The sequence below is a fragment of the Musa acuminata genome, chromosome BXJ1-6 (assembly GCF_036884655.1).
Source record: "Musa acuminata AAA Group cultivar baxijiao chromosome BXJ1-6, Cavendish_Baxijiao_AAA, whole genome shotgun sequence".
NCBI classification, from domain to species: domain Eukaryota; kingdom Viridiplantae; phylum Streptophyta; class Magnoliopsida; order Zingiberales; family Musaceae; genus Musa; species Musa acuminata.
The window spans coordinates 45,438,609-45,465,949 of NC_088332.1; the positions used below are offsets into that span (position 1 = coordinate 45,438,609).

The 27,341-nt window shown below is 42.2% G+C and overlaps 4 protein-coding genes and 2 long non-coding RNA genes across 7 annotated transcripts; 4 read left to right on the forward strand and 2 right to left on the reverse strand.

The window, feature by feature from the left end:
• Positions 1 to 789: 789 nt before the first annotated feature.
• Positions 790 to 3,712, reverse strand: LOC135586139 (malonyl-CoA:anthocyanidin 5-O-glucoside-6''-O-malonyltransferase-like). The gene is made up of 2 exons (XM_065189944.1): positions 3,637 to 3,712; positions 790 to 1,274 (listed from the first exon to the last, which is right to left on the reverse strand). Exons 1-2 carry the CDS (start codon positions 3,710 to 3,712, stop codon positions 790 to 792), a joined length of 561 nt encoding a protein of 186 aa, XP_065046016.1.
• Positions 3,713 to 3,781: 69 nt separating this feature from the next.
• Positions 3,782 to 4,664, forward strand: LOC103990252 (ethylene-responsive transcription factor LEP-like). The gene has a single exon (XM_009409329.3). The coding sequence runs from the start codon at positions 3,833 to 3,835 to the stop codon at positions 4,268 to 4,270; it is 438 nt and encodes a 145-aa protein (XP_009407604.2). The 5' UTR covers positions 3,782 to 3,832; the 3' UTR covers positions 4,271 to 4,664.
• A 415-nt stretch (positions 4,665 to 5,079) lies between these two features.
• Positions 5,080 to 5,943, forward strand: LOC135677584 (protein MIZU-KUSSEI 1-like). The gene has a single exon (XM_065189945.1). The coding sequence runs from the start codon at positions 5,080 to 5,082 to the stop codon at positions 5,941 to 5,943; it is 864 nt and encodes a 287-aa protein (XP_065046017.1).
• A 2,151-nt stretch (positions 5,944 to 8,094) lies between these two features.
• On the forward strand, positions 8,095 to 9,347 carry LOC135677330 (stress enhanced protein 2, chloroplastic-like). Its single transcript, XM_065189536.1, has 2 exons — positions 8,095 to 8,445; positions 8,715 to 9,347. Exons 1-2 carry the CDS (start codon positions 8,149 to 8,151, stop codon positions 8,982 to 8,984), a joined length of 567 nt encoding a protein of 188 aa, XP_065045608.1. The 5' UTR covers positions 8,095 to 8,148; the 3' UTR covers positions 8,985 to 9,347.
• Positions 9,348 to 9,694: 347 nt separating this feature from the next.
• LOC108953217 (uncharacterized) lies at positions 9,695 to 11,279 on the reverse strand. Its single transcript, XR_001978809.2, has 2 exons — positions 10,754 to 11,279; positions 9,695 to 10,619 (listed from the first exon to the last, which is right to left on the reverse strand). It is a non-coding gene; the product is annotated as an uncharacterized LOC108953217 (long non-coding RNA).
• On the forward strand, positions 10,997 to 11,576 carry LOC135677331 (uncharacterized). 2 transcript variants are annotated; one of them, XR_010514666.1, is made up of 2 exons: positions 10,997 to 11,136; positions 11,272 to 11,576. It is a non-coding gene; the product is annotated as an uncharacterized LOC135677331 (long non-coding RNA). The 2 variants fall into 2 exon arrangements; XR_010514665.1 differs by having other exon boundaries at positions 10,999 to 11,136; positions 11,275 to 11,576.
• The last annotated feature ends 15,765 nt before the right edge of the window (positions 11,577 to 27,341 follow it).

Genomic DNA, 27,341 nt, shown 5'->3' on the forward strand with positions numbered 1-27,341 from the left:
CTCGATATGTAGTTTGCATGCCTGTAGTCGAATGGTTGGCGGGCAGCAGCGTGTTGGGGGTGACTCGAGGAATCCATCTCTTTCCCCACAGCGCAGAGGGGTTCTTCGGACGCACCACTCATTCGAAGACCGTGCGTGGGTTGAATCCCTGCAAACATCGACATGTATGTCATGGAACATTGTGAAAAGTCGAATAAAAGTGTGTATTCTTGTGTGACTGCATGTCATGGATAGAACATATAACAAATTACTAATATAATTTGAAGTCAACTGAGTGAACATACAAAGAGAAGTAAAAGCAAACAGACGAACCAATGATACTGGAAACTCAATCATCTCTAAATATGAACCCAGACCGATCTCAGTAGCTGCTTGTAAGAAGACGCCAAGATCGTTGTCTTATGCACAACAACGGAAAGCTCTCCAATCTTCTATTATCAATTAGCTGCACACTTCCCTGTTGTTCTCCACTCCACTCTCGGCAAACTCCAAAGCTTCAGAATTGACCCACCAGCCTCCTTCGGCACTGCAGCGAACGCGTCCAACCCAGGCTTCATCCACATCGACATTGACCCCCTGCCATCGAAGCCAACGAAAGGGATCCTTCCGTCATTGAGGAATTTGAAGACGTGGATCTGGGATCCGGATGGGCCGGTGTCGATTAAGAGGCCGAACCCCTTACGTCGAGGGGCATCGAAGTGGGAGGAAAGGTGAGCGCGGCCAACGACAACAAAGAGGTAGAAGAGGAAGGAAAAGATTATGAGGCTAGTGGAGAGGATCCAGCAGCAGTCACCTCCGTCGTAGGGCGCCGCCTGATGCAAGAATCCCCTGGCTCCTCGGGCGTCCGATAACCGCCCGTTCTATCGTCGGCGGCGGCAGGTCCGCATCCCCACGGCACTCCGCCGTCCACGCCTCCACGAACCTCCAGAGGGCCCGACCATCCACCACCGCGGTGTGAGCGGCAAACCCCACTGCCACGCTATCCACCCCCTGGGGTCCACAGAACCTCGTCACCTGCACGGCGAACAACGGCGCGGGGAGTTCCCTCACGTCGAGCTCCGGCACGAGGCGGAGGAAGGCGCTGTGGTCATGGACTTCGGAGTTGGCGAGGAAGCCGAGGTCGCCTTCTGCCTCCGCCTCGAGGAAGGCGACGCCGGGGCCGTTGGCGGCAGGGGAGCAGTCGATGACTACGTTACCCGAGTAGAGGAGGTAGGTGAGCTCGCCAGCAAGCGGGAAGTAGTGAAGGAGTGTGGGGAAAGGCAAGAGAGGGCAGCCTTTGGAAGAGCAGTAGGCGTAAATTATAATTAATTATAAAATTATAAAATTTAAATATTATTATACATCATACAAATTATAATATTAAATATTTTAAAATATAAAATAAAAGATGATAAGAAAAAAATATAATATCCTGTCTCTCCTCGTAGAATCCTCATTCTAATTTTTTCATGGCTTAGTAAAGAATAGGAAGGGGGAAAGATGAAAGATAAATAATAATTTAATTTTTATTTTTAATTTATTTGTACATACAAAGATTGAATTTAATATTTATTTCTTATGATTCAAACACATAAATAAAATTTAAATTATTGTTTTCTAAAAATTATATCACTCATTAAGAAATAAATCAATCAATAATTTAATTGGTTGATAAGATTCCTAATTTATCCACATGATTAAGAAAATTAATTTTAATCATTTCCTTAGTCATACTATACAAATAAGGAAGTTAATAATTTAAATAAAGTAACACATTATTTATGATAATTTGATTTATGTTAAGGAAAAAATTGATTTAAAAAAGTGATTAATTGTAACAAAATAGGACAAAAACTAGTCCAAATTGGATTTTTCTTTTTTGTGTGTACCAATGACTTATATTTAGCATCAAGATCCTTTTGAGTAAGAACTCTCTCTCTCTCTCTCTCTCTCTATATATGTATATATATATATATATATATATATATATATATATATATATATATATATATATATATATATATATATCATAATTATTGGATTTATATTATTTTTGAAAACACTATAAATGTTTTTCGATGATTTTATTTTAATAGATGATATATTAATAGGTTGTATTTGGTGTGCTTGAATATAAATAATAATTTAATTTAATTATGTTTTTATACTGAAATGTAAAGTTTTGAAATGTTTAAATAGATAAAAATGTCTAATAAGAATGTATGGAAATAAGACAGTAACAAATTAAATTAATAAAGGAAAAGTTGAGGTTGAGAAGTATGATGTATTAATTTAATTTGTCTAATAGATATGATGACAGTGTTGTGGTTGAGAAGTATTTTCAGAGTCACCAGAGGATTCAAACTATTTGATAGGGTAAAATATGGATTATGATTAGAGGCTCAAATAAAAAGGCTAAGTAAATTAGGATTAGATTTTGTATATATATATATATATATATATATATATATATATATATATATATATATATAATTGTTGATGGAAACAATATGAAAGAAAATACTTTGGGTATCTCTGAAATTTTTTTTATGGAATCAAGAGAGGAGAGGATGAGAAAAAATATATGAATTTTTTTTAAAAAAAAATTATGGGATGGAGTATATGAAGGGGGGGTTTGAGTTGAGGTTAACTTAATATCCTTATAGTTTTATATGGTAAAGAATTTAGATATAGAAAACGATATCGAATCACATTAATCAAAATGAACTTTCTGATATATATTTCTTAATTGCTAAGTTTTGAGACGACAAATTAAGGAATCGGAATAGGAAAGTGAAACAAATTCAATGAACTTCTTTTTGTGCGTGCGTTTTTAATGAATTAAGGAATAAAAATCGTAGTTGCGACAATCTCAACTTGTCTATTCATCGGAGACACAACGCGTGGATCTGTCTGTCAAAGTTCTCTCTTTATCTTTTCGAGATGCTGGAAGACATGAACCGTGGCCAACAGGTGCTTGATCGAGGGAACATGAAAATTATAGCTGGTGACATTATTGTCGTGATCGTCCCGTACTTGATCACCTCAATACGTCAAATATTTAGGTAGGTCAACAATAGTAAAGAATCAACAATCAACTCGATCGAGCCTCAGTTCAATTAATCTGATCCGAGGATTAATAATATCTTTAAAAGATTCCTTATAAGATAAACAAAATAAAATGATAAGAGCATAACTGATATATTGAGATGATAGGAGAGTATTTTCGATAAAAATTGGAAGTATTAGGGATATCTTAGTTAGTAAACTCGAGGGTCCAATTTGTTGTTATTTGGATTCCATGAGCCATTCCGTTCCGGATGTTATAACTGTAAATGAAGCCAATTATACCCACCGATGGATGTAGGAAGCTGAGAGAACGCGTTGCATGGAACTCAAGTAACTAATGAACACAGCACGTCGGTGTGTTTCACGTTCGATGACATGCTTCGGATTTGCATTTGGCTCGGGAGGAGGAGGATGAAGGCGGCAAGTACGTTTGCGTCATGGTAAGTAGTGATTTGCGGAAAATGCCCGTCGTGATCTTATCATGTCGAGGAAAACAAGGGAAAAAGAGGAGCACACAGGCAACCATTAGAGAAGCAAATTCCAACATCCCTTTCATTTCTTAATTCCATGGTGGTCTGTGCCTCTTACCTGCCCAACTCAGTGCACGCTTAAAGAAAACACTACTTTTATCTCCTAAATAAAAGCATGGCTTTCTCCAACTCATAGCTTATGTGTTGCCAGCAGTCCGTCTCCTTCCTTGCACTTGTATATAAAGATAGAGCAACGCTTACCTTTATCTCATCTATCTCTGAGTCAACAGCCTTGAGGCTCAACTAAGAAAGACATGGAGGACTTCCCCCAGGCTATCCTACACCGTAGTAGAAGGCGACGAACGCGGGCGTCGAGCGAGTACCTTGGAGTCCGTCGCAGACCGTGGGGGCGCTACGCCGCTGAGATCCGGAACCCTTACACCAAGGAGAGGCATTGGCTCGGCACCTTCGACACTGCAGAGGAAGCTGCACTCGCCTACGACCTCTCCTCTATTTCCTTCTGTGGGCCAGCAAGAGCTCGGACGAACTTCCGCTACCCTTTCCTGCCCGCTCCATCGCCGCCACCTCCTCCACCGCCACCGCCACCGCCTCCATCGCCCTTGTCCGAGGAGACGAATGTGTGCTACTTCGAGGTGGATTCCACGGGCGATGATGACTCCATGACCATTGCTGCCATCCTGCAGAGTTTTCGACAGTCTACGTCCCTCTCTTCCTCCTCTCTTCTCTTCTGAGATCGGATATGGCCGCCATAATTGGAATAAGATAGTTACGAGGAAGTAGAAACTGAGGTGAGTCAATGGTCAGTGAGATGACCAGAGGAACAACTTAGTTACTATTATTACTGGAAGTTTGCCAATATCATCATTGATCCCTTACCATGGGTCAAAAAGATGTTCTTGGATGATAGGTTTCTTAATGTCAAAGCACGTATTTTGTGATTTCATGATCTTGATGATGTTGGAAGATCATAAAGGCTAATTGAACTATTGGGATTGGATGCGAGATGACTGATTTCATATCTTCTGTGGGTGGAGATATTAACACAAGGGTTTTCCACGAGCTGTGTGGAATTCTCTCCATTTCTTACGACGACTGCATTCCATATGAGTAGTTGAGAAGGATCGAGTCAAAAAGGATTTGTTGTGCAGTTGGATTTTCTGTTTCCTTCTTTTCTATCTTTTGTGTGGTTTGTTCTTTGGACGATGGATCCACAACGGAATCCAGGCATCCGACGGTTTGGATCTTATGTAAATGAATACTTTTCTTATCTTTCCGTCATCGACGTCCCCGCCGAGTTCCCTCGTGTGATTAGATAAAGAAAAGGGAGGTGGGTCCCGGTGGCATCTCGGAGCAGGATGCGGGTACACAAATGGGTAACGAAGAGCTTTGGGTCCGAAAAACAGCGAGCGGAAGACAAATAGTACAAAAAAACTAACGCCCCGTGCCGGTCGCGAAATAATAACGGACCCCAAACCGTAGCTCATCCTCTCATCTATCACCCCCTTCAACCCCTAAGTGGCCCCCAGGCCGCCTCCCCTCAATGGCCGCTTCCTCCACCGCCACCGCCACCGCCACCGCAATCGTGTTGGAGCCTGGTGAGAGCGCAACCTCCACCCATACCGAGCATTGGCAACCCATGCTCCACTTGCCCTCCTCCCAGCTCTCCCTCGTCCCACCCTCAGCCCACCACCTCCGGCGCAGGCGCCGACGTCCGGCTCGCGTCCTCCGCCTCTTCCACTCCTTCTGCCGCACCCTCCCCATCTTCACCCCCAAGTGCAAGCTTCCCGATCCCTGCCGCATCGCCACCTCCTCCCCCACAGTCATGCCCACCATCGCCTGCACCCCTGCCACCTCCCTCATCGGCCCCGACCACCGAGGCCGCCGCCACCACGACCTCATCACCGGCACCATCTTCGGCTACCGTAACGGCCGCGTGTCCTTCTCCCTCCAGGAGAACCCCCGGTGCCTGCCCTCCCTCGTCATCGAGCTGGCCATGCACACGCATGCTCTTCTACGTGAGATGAGCGCCGGCATGGTACGCATTGCCCTCGAGTGCGAGAAGAGGCCAGTGGAGCACAACAAGGAAAGCAACTCGCAGTTATCGTCGAATCTCATGGACGAGCCACTCTGGGCCATGTTCTGCAACGGGAAGAAGAGCGGGTACTGCGTACGGCGAGAGGCCTCGGAGGAGGACCTGGCGGTGATGGAAACGCTGCGGCCGGTGTCCATGGGGGCCGGCGTGCTACCGGGAAGGTCCGAGGAGGAGGGTCCCGATGGGGAGATAGCGTACGTCAGGGCCGGGTTCGAGCACGTCGTCGGGTCGACAGACTCCGAAACGCTGTACATGATGAGCCCCGACGATTATAACGGTCCCGATCTCACCATCTTCTTCGTTAGATTGTGAACGGGCTCAGGTCACATATGTTGTCTACTGTTATATATTTGTATATTTACGTGTGTGCATAATATATACAAGGCGAGCGGATTTGTTAGAGCTATGTCTTTTAATTTATATTAGTCTCCTTCATTCCTTATCTTTGTAGTCCATAGTCGTCTTTGGTTTTATAATTTCATCTTTCTTCTAATCCAACTATCTATGGTCTCATGAAAGGCATCCAAATACAGGTTGTTAGATTGACTTGATAAGATCATGAAATATGGTGCATCAAAAATGAAAAGACATAAAAAAATACACTCTTTTGAACTTTGTACATGTCGGATTACATGTACAGAAAATTGGCTCGCGATCGATACAACTTAAGTTTTTGAACTACATTGATATTTAGTTTTCATGTATCATAGATTGATGAGATTAGTTCCGATTCATGATTAATAAAACAGTTTCCACCACCTCATCCCACTCTTCATGTCTCACTTGGCCATGGAAAGCATTTCCGAAAAGTTGGTACAGCTCCGCTTTTGGTCGTTCTTGACAGAACATGACTTTTGTCGGGAAGCTGCTGTCAGCAGACAAGATCTTTCGGTGGCCGGCCTCAGAGTAAGGGCTCTGAGATGGGCCTCCATGCTGCATGCTAGAATAGTAACCCATGCACGTGGCCTCCACCTGAATCCAATACCTGTTGCCCTAAAAATCATACTATATAAATTCAACCTGGGAGCAACATCATCAGAACGCTTCTTCTTCTTCTTCTTCCTTCTATCGCAGACTACACGCAGATTCCACGATGGACAATTGCAACTACATGGTCGAAGACATCAAAGGTGGAAGCCACGGCAACTCTCAGGGAGAAGGTAGGCAGAGAGAGAGAGAGAGAGAGAGAGAGAGAGAGAGTGAGAGACCATTCATGTTCTAAAGGTTCAAGAGAATCCTTTTCAGGTTGTGAGGACGAAGAGAAGCTGAAGTTTTTATACCTCTTCAGGTAAATGTACATATATCAGTCATAGCCCATTGACATTTTCTCCATTAAAGAGTGATCATTCTTTGGCTTCAGGTCAGGAAGACTCGAGTAACACCAGCGAGGGGGTCAAGTTACCTTGCGAAGGCACCTCCTCCCCCTCCTCCGCAAATCTACTAGAGGAGTATATGGAAAATGGGTCATGTTGTAAGCAGCTTCTTTACCTTTTTTGTGTCTCCTGTAAGCTTCTTCGCTAGAATGTCTCCGGTGTGCAACGTTGGCGACGTCTATCCTTCTTTTTACAGGGGGAACAGACTCTCTAGATATACTACTTGTGAAATGCTTTACTGTATATATCTGACATTAATAGTTAGCAACTAAGCAGCAAGAAGTCTCTCCTTTCAAGTAATCTATATGTCGAAGACATAAGAATCAAGCAGTAATGATTTAATATGATACGAAAATGTAAAAAGAAATCCCTTAACAAAATGAACCAATTAGACTCAGAAATATATTATAAATAATAAAAAATGTTACTGCTCACGTTAGAATTGACCCATTTAAATTTTGTATGCATTTATGACAAATCATGGACTTTTGGTCTCCAGAGTTTAATTTTCTTTGAATACTTGACTGGTTGCTGGATTTAAAGGCCATTGAAAAACAGAGCCAGGTTGCGTCTCCGGCGTTCTCTCTTTGCTTGGAACAGCTCGTTCCCGTTGCCATCTCTCAAAGCACGTCGAAGATTCCAGACGCAAATATGTCCAACGATCTTGGCCTTTCGATCCCAATCGGACGGCAGATGGGACGCCTTCGGCGAAAGGAACTGTTGCGCTAGGTAGAATGGCCACGACACCGGAATTGTCACCTTTTCTTCGAATGTCTCGAGCGAAGTAAACGTGGGCTCCTGCAAAACCGCGAACGCGACAAGTGAAGGAATCAGCGATCTGATCACCGCTTCGGGTGCTGATCGCGTCCGTCTGGTTTGGGTTAACATGAACCAGGCATGTGACGAACCTAACCATAATTTTGGAGTTTAGCGTGAGATTTGATTCGATAGAGTTGATTGGATTGAGCCTAAACTAAACCAAATCAAACTCGAATCAAATCATACTGCGCGAGGAGTAAGCTCACCGATGAATGCTTGCATCTCAGAAACGTCAAAACAATACCACGATAAAGAATTAGGGTCGCCAAAAGGAGCGGAATCTGAAGAGCCATCCCTCATCCCTTTCCAACTTCTTCCTCCGGATATGGCCATCGCTGGGGCCGCGAGGGCGATCGTATGCGACCTGGGCCAGCAGAGGAAGGATTCTCCGCTGCCACCGCCGGTGCTGAGGGTCCGTCTGGCGGAGCCATCGGCGGAGAGCGGAAAAATCCTGCTCCAGCCCCGGCTCTGCACGCTGAGATCGTACGGGACGCGTGAAGGCGGAGTGATGAAGAGAACGTCGGTGGGGGACGCGTCGTCCTTCTTCGCGTCCCTCGCCGACTATATCGAGAGCTCGCGCAAGAGCTACCACTTCGAGATCGTCTCCGGTCGCCTCGCCATGGTTACTCCTCAAACCTAGAATTTCCCTTTTTTATGCGAATATCTTTTATTTGAAATACCCGAATATCTTTCAATTATGAGTTTGCGTATACTACACTTTGGATCCATGCTTCGAAACCGTTGTAAACTTGGGAATCCCACAGTTGTTGAGAGCGGAGTCGATTGCGTCATAGTCCACTGAACGGCAAACGTAACACCTGTTCCCTTGATTATGTTGTGGTGGACACTGCGGCCTCCGGCTGAGCTGTTCTTTGTGGACTTTCCTGCTAGGTTGCGTTTGCGGCTGCAGTCTCCGTGGAGGTGGTAACGGGCAACTCCATCTTCAAGAAGCTGGACTTGCAGCAGATAGCCGAGGCCGCGGGGGTGTGCGTGGCGGTCGTGGCTTGTGCCGCCACCTTCGCTTGGTTCTCGAGTGCTCGGACCAGGATCGGTCAGATGATCACCCTGGGATGCAACAGCTTCGTCGACGCTCTCATCGACAACATCGTGGAAGCCCTGTTCTACGACAGCGAGCTGAGTGACTGGTCCGATGAGATATAGCTGTGTTAGTAGTGATTACAGATACGTACGTAAAAAGTACGTGATACCGGGGCAGTAAATAGCAAATTGCTCTGTTATGCACGCAGAAAGTCTGCAAGAGTTTGTAGCAAAGAGGATGCCACCATGGGGAAGTGGCGATACTGGGAGTATTAGCGTAGCAGATTACCACCGCGGAATTCTGGTGGTATTTGTAGCGAATCTTGTATAAAAAAAGAAGAACGTCTAATAGCACAGATTAACAATATTGTACTTTCTTGAGCTTTGTGAGGAATCCTCTGCTATTGCCACTGGGAGACACGCTTAGCTCCTAGTGGAAATTGTATTCTCGTGATATTGAAGATCTTAAGAGTATGTTTATATGGATACAGGTTTGAAATGAATATTGGGCGAAGCCGCAGCGCAATCGGATCAGAAAATGAAGTAAACCAGAAAGAAAGAAAGAAATGAGAGAAATTATGATTGCAAGAATATACGGTTCTTTGTTCTTTTTCCCCATCTCTCTGACATCTCATATGGATAGATGCTCTCCAGCTTCACGTCCTTGACAGGGATTGCTTTTGGCCTCTCTAATTTTATTTTCTTAAGAATTGGGAAATCCTTTTACCTTCAGAAACAAAATTATTGTGAACAAAAGTCGCCATAGGTCAATGGAAGCAATCAACGTTTCAGAACATATATAGTCTATATTTTACTTGATTATAGAAAGAGGATGAAAAGTCGAAGGAAAAGTTGATTCCCACCCGATCCTTCTTTGTTTACAAGATCAAAGTTCTTATGCTACAAGATCAATGGATTCCTTCAAAGTCGTCGATCCTTCTTTGTAAACCTTCATAAGGTTTGCATGGGATCATCGTTCCACAGTTCCAGTGAAAAGAGATACAGCCTCTAATCGAAGCTACCTGTCTTTTCTCTCTCCTGGATATCTCTTTGAGCTTTGTGTTTGGAGGAAGAAGGATCAGCTCTTTACTGAAATGTCGTTGATATTATCAACAGCCTTGAGATTGCTCGAGAAGACTTTAATGGGGAGCCAGCGTAAATTGAACGGTTTGGGGTGCAGGTGATCGAAGATGATCGCAACTATACGCTACTCCGCTCAAGATTCAGACCATCATCAGCACAGCCGAGAATATGTGGATCAAAGATGAGAACTTGAAACGGGACGTGAAGGAATTGCTGATGCAACTCAAGGACACCGCTTATGATGCCGATGACTTACTGCACGAGTTCCGGTACCAAATTCTGCGATGGTCCCGAGTCCCGACGACCAGCATACAGAGCTGGAGCTTATTGGTAGAAAGATCGTCGGCAAGTTGAAGGGCTGTCCACTTGCAGCAAAACCCCTCGGAATCTTTGTTGTCATCAGTCGTGAACGAAGACAAACAAGCTTTTGCCTGTGCTGCGGCTGAGCTATCAGTGCCTTGACAAGTGTTCAGCTTTTTGATCCGTGTTTCCCAAAGATTTCTTTCTCTTTTTATAGACATGGGGCGATCCAGATCTGGACGGCAGAAGGCTTCATGAGATTGCTGTCCCATTTGCGGCTGATACAAAGGCTCTTCCATCTGCGGCTGTCAATGTCGCACTTCTCTAAGTTTGCAGATTCTCGATACACAGATCCAAATCTTAAAACATCTTGATCTGACAAAAGAACGAAAAGCATGAAATCATTCACATCGTTATCTTATCTCCTCTACCCAACAAGCGACTTGTGGGATTAGTCTACACGGTTCTTTCATTTTTATACTCGAACGAGATTAGTGATGAAAGGTTACCTCATCTCTTCGTCGCTCAGTAGCAGAATGAATTTGGTAGCGGAACTCGTCCAGCAAATCGCAAGCATCATAAGCGACGTCCTTGAATTGCATCAGCAATTACTCCTGGCTCCCTTTCATCTTCTCATCTTTGATCCACATATTTCCGGCTGTGCTGATGATGAGCTTCGTCTCGACAAAAATGAAGTCTTTAGCGGGCGTAGATCAGATCCAACTCGTTGCTGTTCCCCATAGGACTGCATAATCGCAGGCCTTCTCAACCAGGCTCCCAACATCTCGACCACATCTCAGCGAAGGACTTACCCTTTCTCCAGCACAGAGGGGAAAGAGATCTCAATAAGAAGAGGCTTGCAGAGGCAAAAACTTCATCGCCACAGATCGCGGTAGGTAGCTTCAATTATTGGAGACTGGCCCTCTATTATTAGCTGTATCGTGCCAGTCTCCACATGCAAGACCTGTGCACACCGAAAATTCACAGACTTTTGGCACCCAGTGGAAATGATCTTTCTTGTTGCCAGTAGGGATTCTTGTGGGTTAATTAGCCTCGATCATTGGAGGACCGGAGAAGAAACAACAGCAAGTGACTCAGATGTAGGAAGGAGATTGTATCTTGTCTCCTATGGTAGATCATCCCTCTTCTCTCCTTCAGCGGATCATCATCCAATGCAAAGGTCTCTACAAGTACTTGAAGGTCCAAATCATCTCCTAGTCTTAATGGTCTGTGATAGAATAGAGAACGAAGAGTAAAGGAAAAAAAAAAAAACTTCAATTAGTGTCATATGATGTCTATTTATACATGATGAAAGAGAAGATTTTTTTTCAATTGAGCAACGAGATTTTCTAGTGCAGTTGGAGAAATCTCTCTATTATCATGCCCCCGCAAGATTGAGCTCCTGTCAAGGATGCCGATCTTGGACTAATGCAACAAAAATAATTTGTGGGTTAGAGACTTCATGAGTGAGTCTGCTAATTGAGATGAACCGTATGTACTTGAGAGACACGAAGTTGATGTTTGATAACTTGATCTTGCACGAAGTAAAAATCGATGACAATATATTTCATGAGACAAAGAATTACTAAATTATATTAATATTACATTGACAATCTAATATATTTTTTATTTATTGATCTCATTGATATTTTTGATTATCCCTTCCAATAGAATTAGATACATTTAAAGAAGGCAAACTGTTGTCCAAAAGAGTGTTTACAACATCTCTTTTGTCCATCTGGTATGGAACCTGATAAGAAATAAGAATTCTTATTATTTAACAGGATGAAGATTATTACGAACGGATCCAAATCAAAATTAGACTTACAGTATTGAGCTTACGAATAGCAATTAGGAGCATGAACTGATGGAAGCAGTGCCGAGTCTACAGTGGCCATAATGTGCACATCATATCCGACTTTGACTTTGTTAACAGATGAAAGCGGCTGTCATCACTGCAGATAGCAATCGCAACAAAGAAGTCACGCGTGTTTTTGGTCTTTGTGATTGAATTGCGACCGCAAAGGGCTGTTTTATCGTGATAGTTATCACTTACGGAAGGAGTGGACTATCTAAAAAAACTAAAGCTGCTTTGATCCATCCCATATGGCAAAATGTAGCTGCCTTTAAAGCTTAATTTTGTTTTTTTGCATTGACAAATAATTAAAACTCTCTTTATTTACATAAAATCCTTAATCAGGATTAAACCTTCGCACTGAGTCTCTTCTTGCAGCTAATCCCTGCCACGCTATAGAAGCTAACTTGCAGTGACTCCTCATACGTCTTCAGAAATCTCCTATTCTGACACGCTTGTGCCGATGATCACAGACAGACCGACGGAGAATTAATGACCACAGTGACAACCACAATCACAGTGGTTGGAGGTTGGATTCATAAAGATGGGGGTTCTTTTCCTTTGTTTCGACAGAAAGGACAATGTGTGATCATCTCGTAATGTTAACTGCGTCCGATTCCAGTCCACTGGTAATACTGGAGTCGGCATACCACACAACACCCCAAATCTCTATTCCACAAGTCGTGACATTTCGTGGTGGCTCAAAGGCCACTCCACGAGGATCCTTTAAAAAAGTCCAGGATATTCATGTGCTTGTTGAATAAGACGGCGAAGACTGAAACAGCACCGGAAGAAGATGCGAGGCACGTGACAGGGAAGGGGTAGAACCGTAAAATAGCTGAAATAGTTGGATTGGGCGTCACACGGTGTTATTACCGTGTCGGCATCGGCTGCGACCCACCACCAACATGACCGTCGCCGACCCCGTTGGGCGCCGCCCGGGCCCGTTGCTGACCTGGCTCCCGCCTTCGTCATTACGTATGACTTCTACGCGCCATCTGAGGGTGGCATCTTTTTCTATGTTAGATTTGATCTCTTAATTTGTGCTTCGAGCCTCAGCCATGCTATCAAAAGTAGCATTCTCTTGTTCTTCCGCCTCTATAAAAGGTGTTGTTACCTCTTAATATCCATGTTCTGAAATATAAAGTTATCAGACAAGAAAAGGGAGGAGGAGGAGGAGGAGGAGATGGGGAACTGTATCGACTTGCAGAAGCCAGTCACTTGGGTTGACGATGATGACTACTGGGGAGCCTTTGAGCACAAGACCTCCGGATGTCGAGCAAAGCAGCAGGACGAAGCCAAGCTTTTCTTGGCACCCGCCGCGAAGGAGGAGGGAGAAGCCTGTTCTACTGAGATCAAGATCAAGATCAAGATCAGCAGGAAGCGACTGGAGGCGCTGCTACGACGTACCCAAGGCCAAGAACCGCCGCTTCAACAACTTCTTGCCGATCTCATGAGCATGGGCGAGTCTTGGGAGCGCCATGATCGAGAAACGCACTGGAGGCCGAGTCTACAAAGCATACCGGAGGCACCCGAGTGAAATATTAGAGATGAACATGGTCTTGATGATGGTGCAGACTTGTGTTGCATGTACGTGTATAGTAAATCTAGATGAGATGCCATGCTTTCATCCCCAAGTCACCGTTTTGGAGTAGTGTGTAGGCTGTAAGTTAGATGATGCACAAAAATAAATAGGAGAAAGGGGCATGTCTGCTTTTATATATGTTTTGATTCTCTTTGCCTCGATCTCTCGTAGTATCAAACTAAAGAAAGATCAAAAAGCATGCTTCGGAATTTGTCATTCAGTCTAATTTTCTGGTGACACACTGCACAGTTTCACCATCCGGAAGAGTTGTTGGATGAAGCCAACTCCATGCTTTCTTGAAGGCTAAACTATTACTCTCGGGTTTTTCCTACTTTGCTGCTACGAAAATAGAGCTTTTGATTTGGAAATACAAAATCCAAGCAGGGATATATATGACTTGGATTTCTTGTTTCTTTAAACTTTAGGAGGAGATAGATAGATAGATAGATAGTACTTTTAAACATGTTAATGCTATGTGGAACCATCCCTACGAAGTTGACTTTAGAATGTTGAAACTTTACCTACATGGAGAGGAATGAATTAATAAGCAGATAATATATATTGTAGTATTATAACTAATAAATCGACATTATAATTAATTCATTGAAAGGGATTTGGAAAGAATTAAAAATAAATTAAATCAAATCCATTGTTAATTCATTGAGAAAGATTTTGAAGGAAAAAAAGAAAATAAATCCTTCGATTGAGATTCATTATGGTCCACGTACAGAGATTTGTAGCCATTTGTCCAAAATTAAAAGCCAATGAAGTTATGCCACCGACACGCCAAACATTAGAAATATTAATTAAAAAATGATGATCTCGGATGGCTTATGACAAATCTAAATAGAACTATATTTTCGTGAGTAATAAAAAATATTAATCTTTGTATTGGGTATTATTGGAATGATATGTATATATGGTCATTTTCACATGTATAGGAAGAGAAATGTTGGAATGTTTTGATATATATATATATATATATATATATATATATATATATATAAGCATTTTTGTGTGTATAGGAAAAGAAATGAGATGGTCAATTGATTGACCAAATACGTTAAATACTCATATGATCATCTATTTTTTAAAGGGTGGAATGGCTCTCTCAATTAGACTTTTTTTATATACTTTGATGTTAGAAGTATCTTTTATAATAGTTTGATATAGCTAATCGAATTAAATTTTTCGAAGAAAAAAAATATGTTTTTATTCTTTTATTTCTATTTAGGCAATTTTGAACCTTACATGATATATCCAAAAAAAAAAAACCACAAAATCAAAACATGGAATAGAAATAAAATTACGCTGCCATTGTTACATTATTACTTTGGCAATGTGATACTCAACAAATTGTCCTAAGAAGCGGTACCAGAGGAGAGAGAATGATGAATGCGGAGGATAGTACATTAGAAATGTACATTAAGCCTTCAATGCATATTTTAAATATAAATAAATATTTAATATTTTTTAAATTATACTTGACCTGAATGTTATATTGAAAATACTAAAATATTGATGCTATATTAGGATAATATTGACAATTAAGCATTAGCAAGATATTAATATAATTTTTTAAATTTCGAAAGTATCTCATAACTTTATCTAAAATTATAAGATTGTCAAAAGAATTTAGCGAGAAATCAATGTGATTTATATTTTTATAAAATAAAATTTTATTTATTTATTTTTAAAAATTATCTTGTATTTATTTATTATATATTTGGGCCATACAAATTTTGTTTTATCATATTACATACATTTATTTATTTACCTATTAATTTAAATAAAAAAATATATTCACTTTTGCATAAATGTTAAGAATATTAGAAGGGTAAACTTATAAAAAATATTATTGGACTTTTAAAATATAATTTTACCAAATAAAACTTACATCATTATAGATTTAAAATATAATTTTCATTATTGTTTATCGAGCACTTAAAACATTTCACAATTGTTCATTCAGACAAATCTTTTTCTTCATATGCACATTAAAAATATAATTATATATTTTAAAAAACAACTTTAGGCACCACAGGTTGATTTGACTATTTTATTTTTCTCGGTGAATGCTTGGATGCATCAATGAGTTGAGAACTTTCTATACATAAGATATTTAATGACCCAGTCACAGGATTATAATCAAAGAGTCAAACGGAAGGGAAGAAGGAAAGCCAAAATGGAACAACAGAGAATAGGTGTGGAAGGGTTGAGCTTCGTTTAGGCATTCTAATCGTAGAATGATTGATGGTTCTTCTCAAGGAATACGTCAGAAGATTTCACCTTCCCAGCCTAGGATCGATTTGATTATGCGTTACAGATGCTGCTGGGGATTCTTCTTGTCTTCTGATTAAAAGAAAGCTTCAGAAATGAACAATCTGGATGTCTGTCAAACCCAACATTTAAGACGATGATATATTTATTATTTGTTTATGTTTGATGTCGTCTATCTTCTGACCTAATCTTGAGCAAGCTGTGAAGCATGTTTGATCCGAAGAAGAAACCGTATAACACTCTCAATAGAAGAGCTCGTAAAGAAATGTCTAATGATTTCAGTGGACGACTACTATGGTTGGTTGTGAAACACCCATCTGGTTTTGTCATAAAGCCTCTATGAAAGGTTTCATGCTACTGCGTCATCGCTGAACAAAATACGGTAGAAGCCGTAGACGCTATAACTTGGACATGTCACATCATTATAAATGAGGCCCCAAAGCAATATGCCATGTACCGAGACAAGATATCCTTGGATTATTAGGCACACGGCCACTATTGCTACATAAATATCAATTGATTTCAAAGATCATCCTTCACATCCCTGATTTAAAAATTTATTTTATTATTTATAATTTAAAGAATATTTTTTAATCTTTGCATTTAAAATTTTATTTTATAATATTAAATATTTTTAATATCTTCTTCACCTAGACCTCTCATATATATATATATATATATATATATTACAAAATAGTATATTATTTTAAAAATAAAATATATCAACAATATAAACTTTCAAAAAATCATAAAATAAAATTTTTAATATTCGTAAAACATATATAAATCTCAATATAATAATTTTTATATAGTAAACAAAATCATGCATCGGTCACATGTAATATGCCTCAATGATATATATAATAGTCAAATATCAAAGACGTATATCACACCCGATGATATACTCTTTTGACAGCAGATGAAGAGACATATTCTATGGGATGAATTCCTCCTAATAGCCGATGGAGAGAACCTATATAGTACTCTCAATAATAGATGGAATGATATCTCTCAACCACTCAAGTGAGAATACATTTCTCCCAATAACATATGAAAAAATCATCTAACCGTCATGTTTGACGGTCTGCTAATCCCCAAAGAAAATCACCTTACCTACCCTCAACAACGATACATAGTCAACCATGATTATTTATTTATTCATACATGTATCTAATAAGTATTATGATAAAATATTATGAAAAATCTTGTATGATATGCTAGAATATGTCCATTAGTGGCTTGATGGACCCATAGATCCTTTCACAAGTTACACTTCTAATGTGGACCACTCAGCATAGTCATATATGATAACAATCACATCAATATCATCAATTTAATCTAAAATAATAATAATAATCATTTTGAAATGATACATTCAAATAAAACTTTTAGGAAATCAGGTATTAATCTCTCAATAGTCTTCAATCAACCAGAACCTTAATTGGAATAACATAATTGACTAGAATTAAACTTAATTCAATTAGGACCTAACTAGACCAACCTCAAATCCTTATAGAATTAGTTTAGAATCATCTTAGATTGGTTTAATTTAGATTTAATTAGTTTTAATTAGGTTGAACAAACTTAAACCAGTCAAGTTGGTCTGAAATCGTTGTGAACTGACTTGAATCAATCAAACATATCTGATTTAGTCAAGTAACAAGCTCAAACCAATAAAAAAAGAGAAAATTAAACTATGTCTTATAGTACTAACTCAGACAAAACCAACCCAATAGAGTCTTGGATGGATTACGCATGTAACAGGTTAGGCTAAGATACAACAAACTAGATAGAGGGGCGCCGATTTATCCGGTGCCAATCCTATAGTTCGATGGGCATGGCTTCGCAAGCTAGGCTAAATCTTGCTCGCGAATTGGGATGAGCCTTATCACTAAACTTGACCATGCTTAGCTTGCAAGTTGGGTCATGTTTAGCTACACAGGTTAGTCCATGTTTGACCACATGAGTTGAGTCATGTATAATCATAGGCTAAGTCATGCTTGATGACATGAGCTAAGTCACAACTTAGTTATATGGGTTGTATCGTATCTAGCTATATAAGGTAGATCATGCTTAGTCATATGGATTTAATCGTATTTGACTATATAGGCTGGGTCATGCTTGACTACATTGATTGAGCTATACCTAACCACATGGGCTAGTCTATTCAATCAAGATTCAATTGATTGATCAACCGTAGTCATCTATAGTCACCATTAGCTCAACCATAGTCATCGGCTCAATTGCCACCGACTTTGCCACCCATCGAGGTTCCCTCACTTGACGTGGTGTCGACGTCTAAGGCACTCGAGAGCTGTCAAACTGTCGAGCAAGAGGGCAATGTCGACATGATGGAGCACATCGTAGCTTTTTGTGCTTAAATATCATTGTATAATACTTTAGACACTCTGATGTGTCATACCTTCCTAACTATATTAGGAGGCTTATCACAAGAATGGTACACTCACTTAAAAGTTGCTTTCTATTGGTTCTTTTGCCTAACTCACGAGGGAGTTCAAACTTCGCTTCCTTGGGAATGTGTGCTTGAGACCATCAGTAGTAATGCTTCCTAGACTTGGGCAAGTGGAGGAAATACTTGCAAACTTTATTGCTCATAATATAGACATTCATGATAGAGCTTAGGCCCTCTCATCCCTTTTGGTCATTGGTGGAAAGGCCATCTATGATAGTACCAAAGGTCCTTCAAAGGGTCAATCAATACAATATTGCTGAGATAATGATCTCTAGTAAGTATAAAGAGTTACGCAAGAGGATAAAGTAGCTGTAACCATCATCCACCATAGCCTCGAGATCACCAAAGTGAAAAAGGAATGAATGAACCAAGTTACCTCGCCCAGGGTGTAGATGTTACTTGTAGCTTTTCTTGACCTAATGTGTTCCAAGTCTCGAGTGAAGAGAACGCTCAGGCCAATATGCTTGCTAGATTAGCATCAACTTAGGCCATGAATGAGGGCTGCCAATTAGTCGAGAAGTTGCCAATGAGAAGAATCCCTCGGTATTAGGTTAGGATATAGGTGCTGCAAGTTGTGGAAACAAATTTTTATTACTTGATGAGATTACACCAACTCAGTTAGGCCTCTATATTCAAAATGAGACTTTGACACATCGAGATAGAGATTGGTTGAGTGGATAAGCCTAACGATGTAGCAACGACTAAATTAGGTAGATCAGCACATTATAAGATAAGACAATGATCACCTCCAGCTCTTGGCGTGGCATCACTCGACATCTTCTAGTTGCCTCACCAACTCAGCTCCTTGAACCTCTACTTCAGTGATAAACATTGAGTCTCCATACTTCCTCTTTAGCCCCTTTACATCCTCACAAAGATTGTCGATCATAAGGGAATGTTGATGAATGAGGAGCCAATGTGCCATACATGGAGGAGGGCCGTGATATAATGATGATGCTATAAGTAAAAGATAAAGGGGTATCTCAAAAAGCGTAAAAGAAACCCATCATGGCAGGAGATAAAAGGAAAAATATACTCGAGGCACATGAGTCGAGAAAACTCGACTAACATGAGGAGAAATTCATCATGACGAAGACATAAGGCAAAATATGCCCGAGGTATATAAGTCGGGAAAACCTAACCAATGTGAGGAGAAATTTACTGTGGTAGAGGCACAAGGTAAAATGTGTTTGAGGTGCATGAATTACGAAAACCTAACCTACGTGAGGAAAAATCCACCACGGTAGAGGCATAAGGCAAAATATGCCCGAGACATGTGAGGTAGAGAAAACTTGACCTGTATGAAGAGAAATCCGCCATGGTAGAGGTATAAGGCAAAATGTGCTAAAATCTGCCATGGTGGAGATATAAAGCAAAATGTGCTCGAGGCACGTGAGTTAGGAAAACCCTACCAATGTAAGGAGAAATCTACCACGATAAAGGCATAAAACAAAATGTGCTTGAGGCGTGTAAGTCGAAAAAACTCGACCCGCATGAGAAGAAATCCACCACGAAGGAGGCATAAGGCAGAATATACCTACAACGCATGAGTTGGAAAAACTCAACCTACGTAAAGAGAAATCCGTCATAGAGGAGACACAAGATAAAATATGCCCGAGGCACGTATGTTGGGAAACCCGATTTACATAAAGAGAAATTCACCACGATGGAGGCACAAGGTAACAGGTGCCTAAGTGCTAGTCATAGGTGCCCAGCAAGCCAATCACGTGAGTGATGGCACGTGTGACTTGATATATAATCTTTTTGCTTATTATATTTTGGCGTATATCACTTTATAACTATTGCATAAATGCATATATATTGTGATGTCCTTGGATTTGTGCAATGGGAATCGGATCGTGATGAGATCATGATAATGAGATCGATTCACCTTTAAATACATATCCTAAATAATCCCGGTCATAGGTTACTCGAGAGGGACATCGTGATAACCGGATAGACTGGTGTGCTGTATACCCGTCCATATGATGGATGCAGCTGGTCTCATAGCTGCTCGTGTAGGGACACTAGGGATACAGTACAGGTGCTCATTGGAGAATGAGTTCACTGATTGATCCGCTTACGGAATGCTGGATGGTTGATGATGCCTTGTTGTCAGACAGCGATTCCATAGTCCTAGTGGTGTATCTGGTCCTTAGACTTGAGACACCAAGGATGTCCTGTATGAGTGCTCCACTCTTTGATACCAGACTTATAGGTTTGACTGTTCTCAGATCTAGTACAGCTGGTCATTGGGAGTGGTAGTCGACCTTACGAGGGCTATTGAGTGTCGACAGAGGATCATCCACTCTCGGCGTCATGAGAGGAATATCCTATGTGTTCTTGCTCAGACAAATCCCTGGCCAGGGTCATTCGGGTTGAGAGAGAAAGAGTTCTCCGGGAGAATCCGATTAGAGCGAGACTCGAGTAGAAACCGTATGGGTCTGACAGCACCATGCTCGATATACGGTCTCTGGGATATTAGATGGATGAGGGACTATAGGTACATGGTAACTGAGGACAGACAGGTCCAATGGATTGGATTCCCCTGTATCGTCTGGGGACTACGGCGTAGTGGCCTAGTACTTCCGTAGTCGATGAGTCGAGTGAATTATTACAGAGATAATAATTCACTCAGTCAGAAGGAGTTCTGACAGGTATGACTCACGGCCAGCTCGATATTGGGCCTAGAGGGTCACACACATATGGTAGGCATTGCGATGAGTAGAGGTTCGGATATGAGATATCCGACGGAGCCCTGTCTTATTGGATGCAGATCCAATACCCACTAGGGAAAGGACCCATTAGGGTTTTGACACGGGATCTCTATAAATAGGAGGGATTCATAGCCTCATAGGCTAGAGTCTTTGCTTGCCCTTCCTATTCTCCTCTCCCTCTCCACCTCAGAGTAGGCCTGGAGTTTTGAGGAGCGTCGTCGCAACCCTGCTGTGTGGATCACCGCTAGAGAGGAGGACGCTTGACCTCCTTCACCCTCTCCTAAGGATCTGCAAGGAAACAGGGATATACGATCTCCCTAGGTAACACAATCTCTATACGCAGTTTTGTGTTTTGCGGATTTTGCGCACCAATCTTCGCACGACGACGAACATCTTTTTGGGAATCTGGGATTTTGTTTTTCTTGTTCTTCCGCTGCGCATATGATGTCGCCCCCTCAATGATTTCCCAACAGTGGTATCAGAGCCAGGTTGTTCGTGCGAATGATTGGTTTTGAACTGCGTGTGTTGTGTTTAGGAAGAATATTGACGTCAAAATCGTTGACGCAAAAGCGAGGAAGGGCAGCAACAGTTGCTGCCCTCGATCTGCATACCTGCAGCCATCTGCAGCGGCAGCCGCAGCTGCAGCCGCAGCCAGGCAGCACAGCGCCGGCGCATGCGCAAGCGCTGTGCCTGCAGCAGCCGGCCGGCGGTCTGCTTGCAGCAGGCTTGCTGCTGGCGGGGCTGGCAACCCACGGGCAGAGGCGCCGCAGGGCAGCGGCGCCTGCCGCCGAAAGGAAGCGGCGCCTGCCGCCGCTGCTCCCGCGGGCGAAACCCCCCACAGGGGCGGCCGCCCGGCGGTACAGCACCGTCTGCGGAGGCAGTGGCGCCCGAAAGGGGCGCCCACCCGCAGCGGCATCGCCGCCAGCGGGCGTGCCGCCTGCAGGCGAGGGCAGTGCCCTCGCCCCGCCGCACAGGCCGCCGCCGGCAGGGTGGCGGCGGCGGCAGCAGCAAAAAGGGCAAAGGGCATTAGGGTTTTCTGGGAAAAAGACAGTTTTGCCCCTCGGAATTTGAGAAATTCCAGTTTCTGTCTTTTGTCCAAATTACGAAAATACCCTTAGGAATTGAGAAATTCCCTATATGTCCCTGATTTCAGAAAAATATTAATTAATTAAAAGATTTAGTTGATTATTATTTTTTATTATTATCTAGTAGTCCTACATGATGATGATTATTTATACATGTGATGTATGATGTGTGGACGGATGATCATGGACCGTGTGATGTGTGTACTTGTGATTATTATTATTGAGGTCTGCGAACCTCCATTATATTTCTCGTTTATTGTCGGGCCTGCGTGCCTATGATTAAGTTGTAATCACATGAGGAGGCGCAGCGGGAGCGTGGATGCGACAGCAGGACCCACGAGACGAACGATCCTGATGCATGGAGATGCATCAAGATGTCGACGAAACCGACGAGGACGAGATGGACGATCACAGGGCATGGAGATGCACCGTTGCACACATAGATCTTGATGTGAGTGATTAGGCCTACTGGCTCGGGCCTAATCATATTAGGTTGTGGTCCATGATCATCTGATGTGATTGATTATACACATACTAGATATGTATATATATTTGCATGCGATGTAGATATATATTAAATATGTATATGTGTGACATGTCATATTAGGAGACCAAATTATAGAAACATCTCTCGATAATATTAAGTCGGTAAACGTGAGGCAATTAGATTGACCCACGTGGCCTTCCATCGTTATGAGTAGGAACCGAATCCCGGTGTAGGTTGAGTTGGTCGAGTCCCTCGAGACTCACCTATATCGCGATTCGCTATCTTGCTTACGACATAGAGATGTCACCGGTGACCTGAGGACATGGTATGCTTGGTCGAGTCCCTCGAGGGTATATCATCAAATCAGACTCATCTTGTAACGAAGGTGTTGACTTAACCGAGCATCATGGTTGGTCGAGTCCCTCGAGGCCATGGTGATTCGGAGGCCGAACAGGACGGGAATCACAAGGAGTTGTGATCGGTAAGAGTTGCCTACCTTTTAGGCTTAGTGTGATTGGTCGAGTCCCTCGAGGTTACACTAAGACGCTGATTGGATCCTGATCCCCACTAGAAGTCTGCCGGAGACTTCCGTTTCACGTGCTGAGGGTGTCGCGTGACTCGTTAGTAAAATAGTGGGAGCATATTAAGATAGAAGTCCATATCTTGATAGTTTATTTCTTGCAAAATCTGCATGTTATTCATTTTGCTACATCTTTATTTTCAGAAAATGTCGCTTTCAAATCCCTTACGTGGCATACTTGATGTCAACCGCCTCACTGGTCCAAATTATACGGATTGGCTCCGTAACTTGAGAATTGTTCTCACAGCGGAGAAAATCGTGTACGTCCTTGATACAGTGATGCCTACGCCCGAAGAAGGGGCAAGCGAGGATGAGATCGCTCGCTACGTGAAGTACATTGATGACTCCACTCTTGCTCAGTGCTATATGTTGGGCTCTATGACTCCAGAGTTACAAAGACAACATGAAAAGATGGATGCCAGATCCATTCTCCTACATGTCCGTAAATTGTTTGAGGAACAGGGAAGGACTCAACGATATGAGATATCCAAGAGCCTTTTCCGCGCTAGGATGACTGAGGGGACACCGGTTCAGAACCATGTCCTAAAGATGATTGAGTGGATAGAGAAACTCACAGGTCTAGGAATGGTCCTAGAGGATAACTTGTGTGTGGACATTGTGCTTCAGTCCCTACCAGATTCCTTTTCACAGTTCATAATGAATTTTAATATGAACAAGCTTGAGGTGACTCTCCCAGAGCTCCTCAATATGTTGAGGGAGGCAGAGAGTACTATTAAGAAAGAGAAGCCAGTTCTCTACACTGGTGAGACCAGAAAGAAAAGGAAAGCAGAAAGGTCCCTTAAGAAGGGAAAGGGCAAGGGCAAACAAGGTAAAGCAAAGGTTGCTAAGAAAGACCCAACAAAGGACAAAGGCCAGTGCTTCCACTGTGGTAAAGATGGGCACTGGAAGAGAAACTGCAAAGAGTACCTTGCAGAAAGGGCGAAACAAAAGCTTGATGAAGCTTCAGGTACATTCATGATCAGTCTCCATTTGTCAGACTCTTATGATAACACATGGGTATTAGATACCGGTAGTGCTTATCATATATGCAATTCGTTGCAGGTTCTGGCAAGGCCTAGGAGACTAGAGAGAGGCGAGATGGACCTAAAGATGGGTAATGGAGCAAAAGTTGCTGTATTAGCTGTTGGCGAGGTCGCTCTACATCTGCCTAGTGGAGCTTTTATTGCATTAGATGCATGTTATTTTGTTCCTTCTATTATCAAAAACATTATTTCCATTTCATGTTTAACAGTTAGTGGATATAAATTTGTTTTTGAGAACAATGGTTGTTCGATATTATTAGATGATAAGATCATCACGAAAGGAACATTGCATAATGGTTTATTTATGTTAGACACCACTCCACATATCATGAATGTAAATGTGTCTAAGAGGAAACGAGATGAGGTGAACAATGCATACCTGTGGCATTGTAGGCTAGGTCACATCCATGGAAGAAGGATTCAAAAGTTGCTAAATGATGGATATCTAGATCCATTCGACTATGTGTCATATGCAACTTGTGAGCCTTGCATTCGTGGAAAACTGACCAACTCTCCATTTAGTGGAACTGGAGAGAGAGCCACTGAGTTGTTGGAACTCATACATAGTGATGTATGTGGACCCATGTCAACTCATGCCATTGGAGGTTACTCCTACTTCATTACATTTATTGATGATTTCTCAAGGTATGGATATGTGTACTTAATGAAGTACAAGTCCGAGGCCTTTGAGAAATTCAGAGAGTATAAGAATGAGGTGGAGAACCAGACTGGAAAGAGTATCAAAACTCTTCGATCAGATCGAGGAGGTGAGTACTTAAGTACAGAGTTTACTCACTTCCTCAAGGACCATGGGATATTATCCCAATGGACACCTCCTTATACACCTCAGCTCAATGGTGTCTCTGAAAGGAGAAATCGTACATTATTAGATATGGTACGGTCCATGATGAGTTTCGCTGACCTACCCATCTCATTCTGGGGATATGCCCTAGAAACCGCAGCTTACCTTCTGAACAGAGTTCCAACTAAGTCGGTAGTGTCTACACCATATGAGATATGGAAAGGGAAGAAGCCTGATCTTAAGGTTGTTAAGATTTGGGGCTGTTCTGCCCATGTTAAAAGACACAACCCCGATAAGTTAGAATCAAGGACAGAGCGATGCAAATTTGTGGGATACCCCAAGGAAACTTGTGGGTATTATTTCTATCATCTCGAGGACCAAAAGGTCTTTGTAGCTAAGAGAGCAGTGTTCCTTGAGAAGGAACACATTCTTGGCGGAGACAGTGGGAGAATGATAGAGTTGAGCGAAGTTAGGGAACCAAGCTCAAGCACCACTCTACAGCCCGAGTCTGTTCAGGTACCTAATACACAAGTATCAACTTTACGCAGGTCTGATAGAGTATCCCATCCTCCTGAGAGATATGTGGGACATATTAGAGCAGAGGATGTAGAGGATATTGATCCTCAGACCTACGAGGAGGCTATTATGAGTATAGACTCCGGGAAGTGGAAAGAAGCCATGAATTCTGAGATGGATTCTATGTACTCCAATAAGGTTTGGAACCTAGTTGATGCACCCGAAGGTATTGTACCCATCGGTTGCAAGTGGATCTTTAAGAAAAAGATCGGAGTAGATGGAAAGGTAGAGACCTATAAAGCAAGGCTAGTGGCTAAGGGGTATCGTCAAAGGCAAGGTGTTGACTACGACGAAACTTTCTCACCCGTAGCAATGCTAAAATCCATCAGAATTCTATTGGCTATTGCAGCACACTATGATTATGAGATCTGGCAGATGGATGTGAAAACCGCATTCCTCAACGGGAACCTGGAGGAGGAGGTGTATATGATGCAACCTGAGGGATTCGTGTCCAAGAACTGCCCAGATAAGGTGTGTAGGTTGCTTAGATCCATTTATGGACTAAAGCAAGCTTCCCGAAGTTGGAACATAAGATTTGATGAGGCAATCAGATCTTATGACTTCGTTAAGAACGAAGATGAGCCTTGTGTATACAGAAAGGTAAGAGGGAGCGCTATTAGCTTTTTGGTGTTATATGTGGATGACATCCTCATCATTGGGAATGACATAGGAATGCTATCCACAGTAAAGACTTGGTTATCTAGACACTTCTCCATAAAGGACTTAGGGGAAGCATCTTATATCTTGGGGATTAGAATCTATAGAGATAGATCCAAGAGGATGCTTGGCTTGTCCCAGTCCAGGTACATAGTAACCATTGTCAAAAGGTTTGGCATGGAAAATTCCAAAGGGCAAACATGAATATGATACCTTATGCTTCAGCAATAGGGTCTATCATGTATGCCATGCTATGTACTAGGCCTGATATAGCGCATGCTCTGAGTGTCACGAGCAGGTATCAGGCGGATCCAGGCTTGGAGCACTGGAAAGCAGTAAAGTGTATCCTTAAGTACTTGAGAAGGACTAAGGATCTTTTACTAGTATATGGAGGCAATAGCCTTAAGGTTGAAGGCTACACTGACTCAAGTTTTCAGTCTGATGTCGATGATAGCAAGTCGAATTCAGGATATGTGTTTACCTTGAATGGAGGAGCAGTGTGCTGGAAGAGTTCCAAGCAAGATACCACTGCTGACTCGACCACAGAGGCGGAGTACATTGCTGCATCAGATGCAGCAAAGGAGGGAGTCTGGGTGAAGAAGTTCATCACAGATTTGGGAGTCGATACAGATAGCGACAAGTCGACTTCCTTATATTGCGACAACTATGGGGTGATTACTCAAATAAGGGAACCCGGGTCTTATCAGAAGTGTTCTGAGGAGGTTCCAGCTTATAAGAGAGATCGTGACCCGAGGAGATGTAGCAGTGGAAAGAGTTCCATCCGAAGATAACATTGCAGATCCACTGACAAAGCCGTTGTCTCAAATTGTCTATGAGCGTCACAGGAGTCTGATGGGGATCAGACACATAGGTGATTGGCTTTAGGTCAAGTGGGAGATTGCTAGTCATAGGTGCCCAGCAAGCCAATCACGTGAGTGATGGCACGTGTGACTTGAT